Source organism: Malaclemys terrapin, chromosome 6 (assembly GCF_027887155.1).
Source record: "Malaclemys terrapin pileata isolate rMalTer1 chromosome 6, rMalTer1.hap1, whole genome shotgun sequence".
NCBI lineage: Eukaryota > Metazoa > Chordata > Testudines > Emydidae > Malaclemys > Malaclemys terrapin.
Window position 1 is genome coordinate 87,582,929 of NC_071510.1, and position 12,385 is coordinate 87,595,313.

The 12,385-nt window shown below is 46.3% G+C and overlaps 1 protein-coding gene across 4 annotated transcripts in view; it reads right to left on the reverse strand.

Annotated features, from left to right (window-relative positions):
• Positions 1-12,385, reverse strand: part of POC5 (POC5 centriolar protein) — a 72,221-nt gene that overhangs the window by 50,210 nt on the left and 9,626 nt on the right. For 2 of the 4 annotated variants that reach the window (XM_054032831.1, XM_054032828.1), the window contains exon 1: positions 2,241-2,370. The exons of the other annotated variants lie outside the window; for them this stretch is intronic. In XM_054032831.1, coding sequence (XP_053888806.1) covers positions 2,241-2,351 — 111 coding nt within the window. In that variant the 5' untranslated portion in view covers positions 2,352-2,370. Of the gene's footprint in view, positions 1-2,240; positions 2,371-12,385 lie in introns of those variants that run through there. 4 annotated transcript variants of the gene reach the window in all.

Below are 12,385 nucleotides of genomic sequence, written 5' to 3' on the forward strand. Positions count from 1 at the left end.
AGTATTGTATTTAATGACAATTTTATACAATAGTTAATTTTGTTGCAAATACTAGTTATAGTCCTTTTCTTATGTCACAATGAACTATTTTTCAATCATTTCCCTCTCAGATACATTATTTAGCCTAATATGAAACAACTTGATGATTGTAAGGATGCAAGGAACTAGAATGCAGGTCTGCAGAGCCTGGGACAGCTGCCATTCCCACAGTGCCACCAGGAGGCTATGCAGAGCCACACCAAGGGCACACTGTGGAGAATAGGCTTTGCAGGAAGTACTGCCCCAGGGAGCCAGAGTGACAGTACCCTGCAGCCCTCTGATTGGTCAGCCACCCTGTTTAACTCTGTGAGGTTGCACAGACAACTTCCTGGGCCACACCACAGACTCTGGGCCTGCTGTGACTCCAGACCTCACCTCCTCTCCTGATCTCTGGCCTCTGATCCCAGCCTGAATCTAGCCTGGTACAACCTCTGATCTCTAACCCCAAGTAGGGTGACCAAGTATCTGGTTTTCGACCAGAACACCAGGTCAAAAAGGGACCCTGGCGGCTCCGATCAGCACTGTCGACCAGGTTGTTAAAAGTCCGGTTGGTGGTGCTGCAGAGCTAAAGTGGGCTAGTCCCTATCTGTCCTGGCTATCTGCTATGCCCTGGAAGTGGCCAGCAAGTCCGGTTCCTAGGGAGGCCATGGGGCTCCACACGCTGCCCCCCACCCCGAGCAGCGGCTCCGCACTCCCATTGGCTGGAATCAATGGGAGCTGCGGGCACGGTGCCTGCAGGAGAGAGAAGTGTGCAGAGCCAGACCTGTCCTGCTGGTCGCTGCCGGGGCACAGCGCAGAGTCAGGACAGGCAGCAAGCCTGCCTTAAGCCCCCCCTACCCCTGCTGTGCTGCTGACCGGGAGCTGACCGAGGTAAGCCTGATCCCCGAGCCCCCCAAACCTGGAGCCCCCTCCTGCACCCCAAACCCCTCATGCCTGGCTCCACCCCAGAGCCTGTACTCTATCATGTGCAGTCTGCCAGAATTTTCATCAAACTGGATCTCTGGGGCATTTACAGCGTAGTGTGCATCAGGGCAGGAGATGAATGGAAGACAGTCTTTCAAACCTGCTATCGGCACTTTGAAAATGTTGTAATGCCAGTCAGGCTGACCAATGCTCCTGCAATCTTTCAACGTTTTGTGAACAATGTATTTAGAGACATCCTGGACAGTATGTAGTCATCTATATCAATAACATACCTGTGTTTTTCAGATAATCCTCCTCAGAATTGTTACCATGTTCATTCTATCCGGGAAAGACTATGGAAGCATGGCCTCTTCGTGAAATTGGAAAAATGTAGTTGGAAAAATGTACCTTTGACCAGTACACCACAGAATTCTTGGATTACATCCTTTCCCCAGAGGGCATCAAAATAGATCCCCAAGCAGCACCTACGGTGGAACTCCAGATGACGGTGACTAGCCAGAAGAAGTCACTTTCAAGCCTGAGACCCCATCTCCCTGAAAAGAGGATTTTTAGTGACTGTTCCTTCCAGGCTTCTCAGTGTAAATAGCCCCCATGACCAATCTCCTCCACAACAATGTCAAATTTGTTTGGACATGTGAAGCTGTCAAACAGCTCAAGACTGCTTTCACCACTGCTCCTATTCTAGCACACTTGGAGCTGGCCCAGGTATTCATAATGGAAGCTGATGCCTCCGATGTAGCCATCGGGGGCCATTTTCTCTGACGCATGGTCCACAGTACATGTTGCATCCCTGCACCTACTAATCCCAAAAACTCACCCGTGCTGAACAGAATTATTAGAGATATTAGATAAGGAACTACTCAGATTAAACCAATCTTTGAAGAGTAGCACCATCACTTCCAGTGCAAATCTTTTCTGATTATAAGAAACTTGAATATCTGCAGAAGGCTCGAGCTTTGAATCAAAAACAGCTCAGGTGGGCATTATTCTTCTCTATGTTCGATTTTGTTATCACTTATCACCCAGGAATCAGGATTGGGAAAGCTAGCACTCTATCCTGAAAAGGGGACTATCACCAAGAGGGAGAGGAGCTTAACCAAGAACCACTCTGTCTTCTGAAACTCAGCTTCCTTAGTGCCACAGTTCTCCAAGACCTGCTTGATCTAATCCGATCCGCTTTGCAGGGCAACCCTTTAGCCTAGGAGGTGATGGAACAGCCTGAACAAACGAGAGCCAGAACCAAAATGCAATGGTCTACGCAGGATGTGATCACCTACCTCTATGGGCGCATATATGTTCCACTCCCAACTAGAAGAGCTCCATCTCTGCCATGACACTCCCCTGGCAGACCACTCTGGCCTCCTTAAGACTTTCAACATGCTTCCCATTTCTTCTGGTGGTCCTATATACAAGCTGAAGTCCAGGATTATGTTAACTCTTGTGATCTGTGTGTGCACACCAAGACAATTGTGCTAACCCCCTTGGCACCTTAGTACCCCTGGAGACCCCCCTGGACCTTGATCACCCTGGACTTCATAGTGGAACTCCCCAGCTCTGATGGCCACACAATCATCTTGACTGTTTTAGACCAACTGACCAAAATCCCCTGTACACTTACACTTAATCCCCTGTAACAGCCTGCCCTCTGCCGAAACAACAGCTCGACTCCTAGTGGTTCAGATGATCTGTCTTCATGGGCTTTCACACTGTATCACCTTGGACCAAGGCCTGCAATTTGTCTCATGCTTTTGGCGTGAAGTGCTCTGGGTAATGGATGTTCATGCTTTTACCTCCACCATGTACCACCTGCAAACAGGTGGACAAACAGGAAGGGTGAACCAAGTATTGGAGCAATACCTATTGTACTTTGTCAGCTACCATCAAGATAACAAGTTCTCATACAATTATACTGCCCACGCTTCCACAGGACAGAGTCCCTTCTTTGCAAATTATGGGCTCCACTCTCACTTCTACCTAGCCTTGCCAGCAGCCTCCCCAAACCCAGCAGTTGCCGACTGAATCCAAATTCATCTTATCCAGGAGGACCTTAAGGACCACCTCAAAAACATGAAAAGGATTCTATAAGTGGTATGCAGACCATCGACACCAGGTGGGTCAAAAGTCTGGCTTGCAATAAAACACCTCCATACAAACAGGCCATCCTGCAAGCTAGACCACCAGTTCCTCAGATCCTTCTGGATTTGTTCTTCCTGAAGCCAACACAGGGGACCTTTTTCCAGATAGGTCTCAACAGCTGCCCCCGGTGCCAATCCATGTCCAAGGGTATGAGGCATATAAATTGGCATCTTTTCCTCTCTGAGAGAGGGTGGGAATTGCAGCCTATGATGTAGCCCTCTAACCAACACCATCAGAAAGAAAGGTTTAAACTAACAGATTAGCCAGATTAGTCCAAAGATGTTCTTCCCAGGATTTGATAGATGGAGCCCATCCCAATACAATAATCCTCTTTCCCGGAACATCAGCTTGTTGGTGGAGAAGCCAAAGCCCTCTAACCAACACCATCTGTGGAGCCATTTACTTCCACAATTCAATGCCCAGGCCTTTTCCTTCAACAGGGTGGTTTGACTACAACATCATTTGCACCCCAAACTCTTTTACCCTTCTTCCCAACTGGGGATGGTGACAGAAATTCAGCAAACGTGCATCTAGGCTCAAGTCATGAAGACAAGGGGAAGGGGCTAAATTCTGGAGAAGGGACTGGAAACCACAATGGCATTAAAGAGGCAAGAAGAAAAGTAACAGGGCAGGCTGCAAAATGTATTCAATGCCTGTATACCAATGCAATGAGTATGGGGAACAAGCAGGATGAATTGGAAGTCATGGCCAATTATGTCATTTTTTCATATACATTAGGAATTTGGTGGGACAACTCCCATGATTGGAGTACCAGCAATGAGGGATATAGCTTATTCCAGAGGGATAGGTATGGGAAAAAAGGAGGAGGTGTGGAATTGTTTGTCATGAATGTATATACTTGCTCCGAGGTCCAAGAGGAAGTGAGCGGAAGACATACTGAGAGTTTCTGGGAGAAGATAAAAAGGGAAAAGAATAGTAGTGGTGGGAGTCTATTACAGATCACCAAATCAAGAAGAGGAAGTGGATGAGGCATTCTACAAGCAGGTAACAAGATTAGCTAACACACATGAGCTAGTATTAATGGGGAATTTTAATTTCCCTGATATCTGTTGGAAGACTAGTACAGCACAACATAGTATGTCCTGCAAATTCTTAGTGTGTGTAGGGGACAACTTTCTGATTTAGAAAGTTGAGGAAATGACTAGGGGGGTCATCCATTTTGGATCTAGTTCTTGACCAACAGGGATGAATTGGTTGCGAATGCGAAGGTGGTCGGGAACTTGGGGGGGGAAGTGATCATGATCTGATAGAATTCAAGATCCAAAAGAAAAGAGGACACAAGAACAGCAAAACAAGGACACTTCACTTCAGAAAGGTAGATTTCAACCAACTCAGAGAAATAGTAGGGAAGGGCCCATGGAAAGACAAATTAGGAAGAAAAGGAGTCAAAGGCAGCTGGCAGTTCCTAAAGAATGAAATACTATAGGCTCAACATCAAGCTATTTCAGTGCAAAAGAAAGATAAGAGGAACCACAGGAGGCAAATGTGGCTGTACAAGGAGCTTTTTAGCTATCTAAAAGCCAAAAGGATACATATAGGAAATGGAAGGAGGGGCATGACACTGAGGAAGTATACATAGGAATAGCACGAGCATATAGGGACAAAAACAGGGAAGCCAAAGCAAAGAATGAGTTACATCTGGCAAAACAACAAGAAGAGGTTCTACAAATATGTCAGACAAAAAAGAAAGCTCTGGGACGGTGCTCTGCACCATGGAGAAGATGAGCTGGTAATGGAAGATGATAGGCATTGAACAGCTCTGCCTTCCTATCAGTCTTCTCATAAAAAATAACATGTGACCGGACAACTAGTGAAGTACCATACACAATAAAGGGGATGGGATGCAGATCAAGATAAGTAAAGAACATGTTGGAGATCTTCTGACTAATTTCAATGAATTCAAGTCAGCAGGGCCCAATGCTATTCCCCCCAGAGTGCTAAAGGAATTAGCTGAAGAAATCTCAGAGCCACTGGCAATTATATTTGCAAACTTATGGATGACATGAGGTCCCAGAAGACTGGAGAGGGGCTAATGTAATGCCCATCTTTGAAAAGGGGAAAAAGGAGCCAAGGAACTAAAGACTAGTCAGCCTGACCTCGATACCTGGGAAGCTACTGGAGCAATATATAAAATATTGCTTGCAAATATCTGGAGGATGAAGGGGTAATCACTAGCAGCTAGCATGGATTTACTAAGAACAAATCATGCCAAACAAGCTTGAGTTCCTTCTTTGACAAGGTAACTGGTTTGGTCGATGGGGGAATGCAGTGGACCTAATATACCTGGACTTCAGCTTTTGACACAGTTCCATATGACATTCTGATAAGTTAACTGGAGAAATGTGGACTTGGCAGGACTACCATTAAATGGATACGTAATTGGTTAAACAACCACAAACAAAAAGTAGCTATTAATGGAATGATGTCAGATTGGAGGGAGGACTCATGTGGGGTTTCACAGGGATCTGCTTTGGGTTCAGTGTTATTTAACACCTTTATTAATGGCCAGGATATAGGAATAGAGAGCATACTGATCAAATTTGCAGATGACACAAAGCTGAGTGGGGGGAGACAGGTTGCTAACACTTTTTAGTCTAAAGCTAAAATTCAAAAGGATCTTGATAAATTGGAGAACTGGGCTACAGACAACAATGAAATTAAACAAAGACAAATATAAGATGATACACTTAGGGAAGAAAAAATAAATGCACAAATACAGAATGAGGGATAACTGACTTGGCAGCAGTACTGCTGAGAAGGATCTGGGGAGTTGTGGTGGATCACAACCTCAACATGAGTCAACAACGCACTGCTTTTGCAGAAAACAAACAAACAAACAAAATTTTAGGTTGCATTAACAGCATAGTGTGCAAGTCACAGGAGATGATAGTACCACTCTACTCAGTTCTAGTTAGGCCTCAGCTGGCGTACTGTGTCTAATTATTTTGGTCACCAATGTACAGAAAGGATGTAGTGAAACTGGAAAGGATCCAGAGGCAAGTGACAAAGATGATCAACGGAATGGGATGCAAGTTATATGAGCAAAGAAAGGCTGAAGGAACTGGGTGTGTTTAGTTTGTAAAAGAGAGTAAAGGAGACATGATAGTGGTCTTCAATTACTGTGTAGCAGGGTGCAGTAAGGCCCCCCCCTGGGACCTGTCTCTACTGTATTCCAAAAACCACTCAGAGACCTGGCTCAGCAATCACCAGTGCAGTTTATTTACAACATGCAATCCCACTACCTTCTCACCATATACAGCTTGGGGGCTTCAACCCTAGGGATTTCTCAGTCTCTGCAGCCAGTAAAGAAGAGCTATCACTCTCTGGCTTCCCCAGTGCTTCCTTCCTCTGGGCCTGCATATAGCCCTAGACTAATCAGACTGTTTCCCCTTTGTCAATCAGGCGCAGGTTTTTCCAGGCAGCTCCAATTTACCTCCCTTAATTGGAGCTGGTGTGACAGAGGGCTGGCTCAGGTGTTCCTGCCCAGCACATACTGCCATAAAATAGATGGAGAAAAGTTGTTCTCTTTTGCCAAAGAGGGTAGGACAAGGGGCAATAGGTTGAAACTACAGCATATCAGATTTGGATCAAATCTCAGGAAAAACTTCCTAACTGTAAGAATAGTAGGACAATGGAACAGACTACCTAGGGATGTTGTGGAAGCTCCTTCACTGAAGGTTTTCAAAAGGAGGCTGGATAGCCATCTCTCTTGGATGGTTTAGATCAGTGGTCTCTAACCTTTTTACATCCAAGATTACTTTTTGAAACTAAGGGGAACCCAGGATATACCCTCTCCCTTCCCCAAGGCCCCTCCTTCCCAAAGCCCCACTCTGCTCACTCCATCCCCCCCATTCTCTGTCGCTCACTGTATCCCATCCTCACTTTCACTGGGCTAGGGCAGGGGGTTGAGGTTCGGAAGGGGGTGTGGGCTCTGGGCTGGGGCCAAAGGGTTCGGAGTGTGGGATGAGATGGGGGTGGCTCTGGGCTGAACCTAGGGCAGAGGGTTGGGGTGCAGGCGGGGGTGAGGGGTGCAAGCTCTAGGAGGGAGTTTGGGTGCAGGAGGGGGGTCTGGGCTGGGCTGGGGCAGAGTGTTGGGGTAGAGGAGGGGGTATAGAGTGCTGGCTTCAGGAGGGGACTTGGGCCTGGGGTGCAGGAAGGGGTTTGGGGTGCTGGCTCTGGGAAGGGGCTCAGGGTGGGACTTGGGGTGCAGGAGGTGATTCGGGGTGTAGGAGGGAGTATGGGGTGCTGGCTCCAGGAGGGGCCTCAGGGATGAGGGTTGGGGTGCGGCCTCCCACTGGGCAGCACTTACCTCTGGCGGCTCCTGGTCAGTGGCAGGCACAGCGAGGCTAAGGCAGGCTCCCTGCCTACCCCAGCCCCACATCGCTCCCAGAAGAAGCCAATGCGCCCCTGCAGTCCCTGGGGGAGGTCAGGGGGCAAGTGGGTCCGCGCACTGCCCCCTCTGCAAGCACCACCTCCGCAGCTCTCCTGGCCAATGGGAGCAGGAGCAGCATGCGAAGGAAGACCCCTGCCCCTGGGGCCAGGGGTCTGCGCTGGCCACTTCCATGAGTGGTGTGGGGCTGGGGTAGGCAGGGAGTCTGCCCTAGCTGCAGCCACACTCCGCCGCTGTAGATTACAATCAACTGGGAGATCATCTAGGATGGACCAGTCGATCGCAATTGACTGGTTGGTGACCACTGATTTAGATTCAACTAGATCACCCTTGTGGTCCCAACCTTACAGTTCTATGATTCAACTCTTTTTCTTATTGAAACTGGCTCTAGTGATTCCTCTGACCTCTGCTCACTGGCTACTGTTCCTCACTTGTGGACTTCAGTCCAGCTGTGATCTCGAGGCCAGACCGCTTATGCCCTGGTCCCTTATAATGTCTTCATTTCTACCTCATCATGCCACTAATATGGGGTAAAATATACTTCTGGTTCTACCCAATTGGCAAATTTCTGTGAAAGAAATGTTGCAATGCCATGTGGGCATTCAAAAGACTGCTTCAGCATGCATTCCACTTGAGCGGAATGCATCAATTAAAGTATTGATTAGTGTTTCCACATAAGAGGTACATGTACATTGTGAAACTCTAAAAAGAAAATATCTTTCAAATGTTTTCTGATATTCCTAAAAAGTAACCAAGATGTGAAGTTACATTATATAGGGACAAATACAGCCTGTACTGCATAGGAACAGTTGAGGGCAAAGGAAATAAAAGGCTTTTCACCATCACTCTCTCAACAGTGCCTTCACTGCAGGGTAGGATACCTGTTTAGTATTTGAATGTTAAGAGGGGGTCAAGCTATCTTGCCTCAGGCCAGAATACCTATGGGGCGCACACTTCTGACTAGAAACATGGTCAAGCTCCCAAACAGCTATTGTATATGCTGTGTTGTGCAGCACAAGCTAGTTTAGGGTGCACATTGCTCCTTCTTTAATAAAGCAACAGTGTATGCCCCCACAGAACAGTTCGTAAACATATGGTCCATAATAAATAAATAATAATAATACATTGTAATATGATTCTCACCAGTCACAGCAATATTTGGCCTTTAAGAAAATATGAGTGTGTCAGTTTTTCAACCTGATACTGCCTTTGGTTGAGGAAATGCAAGCATTTGAAAATTGTGGGGGGTTCGCAATGATTACTCAAACCAATCTTTATTGTGCAAACGTTTACCAGTCCTTTGTAATTAGGTGGATAAAAGGCAAAGGAGATCAAAGGGTATGAAGCTGATTACTGCAATAAAAAGGATAATTGTAGATGCCTAGAGAGTGGGGAAATGACAATAATTATTCTCCTCCCACACTTTGGGTTTTGTCGACTGATGAAATCTATCAAAACTTTTTGATTCCTACTGTGCATCAAAAATACTAATCATCTTCACTGTTAGCTTCTATTGCAGTGCAGTATGTACAGATATTTTCACTGAGGGAAGATAATTATTCTAGGCCTTTCCAGCTACTTATACTCATTTGCTTTTCTAGTCAAACAAGAGTCACAGTAGTGGTTTGAAGCCAGAAAAAGTATCATCTGTACAGACTGAACCATGTAAGAAAAGTTAACAAGTCTAAATACTATAGCTCTTATTTTTTTCTCTGTGTTTTTGTTTGTGTTTTTTGCACAGATTTAATCATTTTAATATCACCTACAAAAAAAACCCACCCTTGTTCTTCAAAACACTTATTGAAGGATTCAAAAGATAAAGTAAACTTAGTCTCATCTGCATGAAATTTTCGTGCTTGTCAAGCTTGGCCTGAACTATGTTACACACACTAGTTATTGTAATACTCAATAAGTTTCCCTTGAATTTGGGAACTAATAAGTGAGTCCTCCGTGGTGCAAGAGAGGCTGCTCTGTAATTTATGAATACTGTATTTGACCTGGTTATTGGAATGTTTACTGTATGACAATACTGGGCTAAATACTGGGATGTTTACATATGAATGTTTTGGTTTAATAGCAGGCTGTTGGAAAAATGATCAGGAAGCAGAACAATGGCTTGAGATAGCGGACTACTAACTCTTAGAGACAATACAATAGCCATTGGCTTTGGTGTTTTACCTTTGACCCCCTGATGAGCTCACTAGATTAGACTGTCAAGGTGAAGTCCAAGGAGAACAAGAGAAGAAAGATCTCAACTAGATTTAAAGTGACATACTTCTTCAAGCAGAGAGAGAGACAGTGATATAGACTGACACCCTGACCCCAGAGGTTAGGGGTGACTGGGAAAGTAAGGGCCCATTAGGGGTGCTACTAAAGGATGGCAGGACTCTAGGTAAGAGATGTGTGTAGACCTTTCGCTGATTTAAAATCCTTTTTCTCGTGTGTTATGCTTTATTCCCACTGTTAAGATAAAACAATACTTGGGTTTAAGACAGCTGTCTGGTCACTTGGTTCATCACTAGTCAGATTCCCACGGGAGAATTGCAGGTTCCGAACCCAATCAGATTTGTTAGGTAAACATGGTAGATACATAGGGTACTATAGACCAGGACTTGGACTAAAAGGGGAAGAATCACATGATTCCACCCCAGAAGAGGTAAGGGGACAAGGCCTGAGGGGGTGAACTCAGAGACCAGAGGGGAAAGAGAGGTGCATTTAACCCTGTAACTGTGATACCCTCCGTAGTGAATTAACACACATTGATTGCTATGGTCGTAAACAGAGTCTCTATATCCTAGGGGAAAAGTGCTTCATACCTCAGGAGTCATGACTTTAAAATTGTTTTATGAAGAGCTCACCATAAATATACCCCCAACAGAAAAGTTTAATTACTCATAGCTGAGCCTGCAGCCTTTTTCATGCTTCAGGAACATCAATGACCAGGGTGCTTCTAACAGTGCCCTGTCACAGCCCTCCTGTGCTTATTTCACCCGAGGTCTTCCCTTGCCTCCAGAAGAGGTCTTCTTTGCTGCCTGTGCCCTACCGTTTTTACTGAGGGATCCCGTTCCCTTTGTAGCTAGCCTCCATGGAACACTGGTGAAGGTCTCCTGCCTTCCACCCACAAAAGGTACAATTAGAGGGTGGAGGATTCCCCCACAGTTCCATCTCTGCCCATTGATCATACTAATCACATCCCAACCATCTTTCCTCTAGTTTACTTGGCTCCAGGCTCATATCAACCCCCATTAATTGTCCCTTTAGAGCTAGAATCTTGGGATCCCTCTCTTTCCGACTTATCTTGCCCCTAATTTGGGACTAGTAGGGTAGGTTTGCCCACCAAGGCTTCTTTGTCAGAACCCTTCCCTCTCCAGTGTGTTCGGTATCCTGTGCCTGTCCAGGGCTTGTACCTCCTGGGAGTTGGCGAAGCCTCTGCCCTCCTTCTCTAGATGTCCCTGATCTAGCACTCCCTGCTTCACTGCCCCCTTCTCATGCTTTCCTCCTCTTCCTCCCCAAGTCTTCCCGTGTGTTGCATCTTTGTGAGCTTATTACCGTATGTCTAGGGTTATCACACACTAGACCTGGAGGACTCACTGGAGAGTCTACACTTGTGAGCTTTTTACATGGATCCACCAGTTGGGTTCTCTTCCTCCATAGTCTACACATTTTACATAAGGAGAATGGGGTCCAGTCAGTTCCTAGGATTACTGAGTAAGGCAATGACTTCACCGACCCTACTTGCTGCCATCTAAACTTCCCTTCTATTTCCAAGTGGATAATTGCCACTGGATAAGTGCTCTTCTCTCTCCCCTCCCCGCATACAATAAATAGTTATTGTCACCCCCTCCTGTCACCACTGTGACTTAACCAGGGTGCTCTATACAAGGGAACATGCTGCTGCTCTTTGTCATTCTTCAGCCTGCTGTGACAGGTATCATCCTTATCCCAGGTTCCCCTTTTACACCTGTCCACCCATAGATTTCTGCGATCCTGCAGTCCATGAAAGTGAAGTTTCTCTTTATGTGCCCTCTGCTCTGCACTAGTAAACTACTGCACAGGCAGGTGGGGCCCCTTGTTTACCCCTTGCATTGTCTTCCTGTGCTTCCCTACATGAGTTTCTTCAACCTTATTTCCCCCATCCTTGGTCACAGGGGGACAGAGCTCTTTCCATGGAAAGTCCATCTCCACATACACCTCTGTTAATTTTACTGCCTCTAATGAGTCTGGCTGGTGCCTCTGAACCCTGACCCTTGTAGTCTCAGGGAGGCCCTGTGTAAACTGTTCCAGAATAATGGAGTCCATTAGAGCCTCAATGTCCTGTCTATCCAGCCTCAACCACTGAGGGGTCCAATCTGACAATTTTTGTGCAAAGGCCCTAGGACATATCCTGCCATTTCAACTGGCTGCCCTGAATTTTTGGCAGGATTTTTCTGACAGGGTATCAGTTTTTGGCCTGGTGCTCGCTCAGGGCCATATAGGCCACCCGAGCCTCACCAGCCGGATAAGGGGCTAGCTGAAGTGCCCACACACCCTTGTCCCATCCGGTGCTGGTAAACACCTGTTAAAAGGTTAGTTAAAAGGCATTGGTCATCCCCCCAGGGACATTTTGTGTTTCCCCGGGTTTACTGTTCAATTTCCAGTCCTCTGACTGGAACTCACCAGCCTCTGCAGGAGACATTGCTGCATCTGGGCCTGTTCCTTGATGAACTCCTGTAACGTTCATTGCTGCACTGCCTGCTAACCCAGAAATGCTTGCCTCTCCACCTGCTGGGTCTTCATCTCCTTTTGTTGTTCCACTACCCAGTGCAGTATCTCGTTCATTGTGCCTGCATCTCTTGCCCTTACGCAGGTCCCCTTAGAGTCTCCTCTCAACGGAGA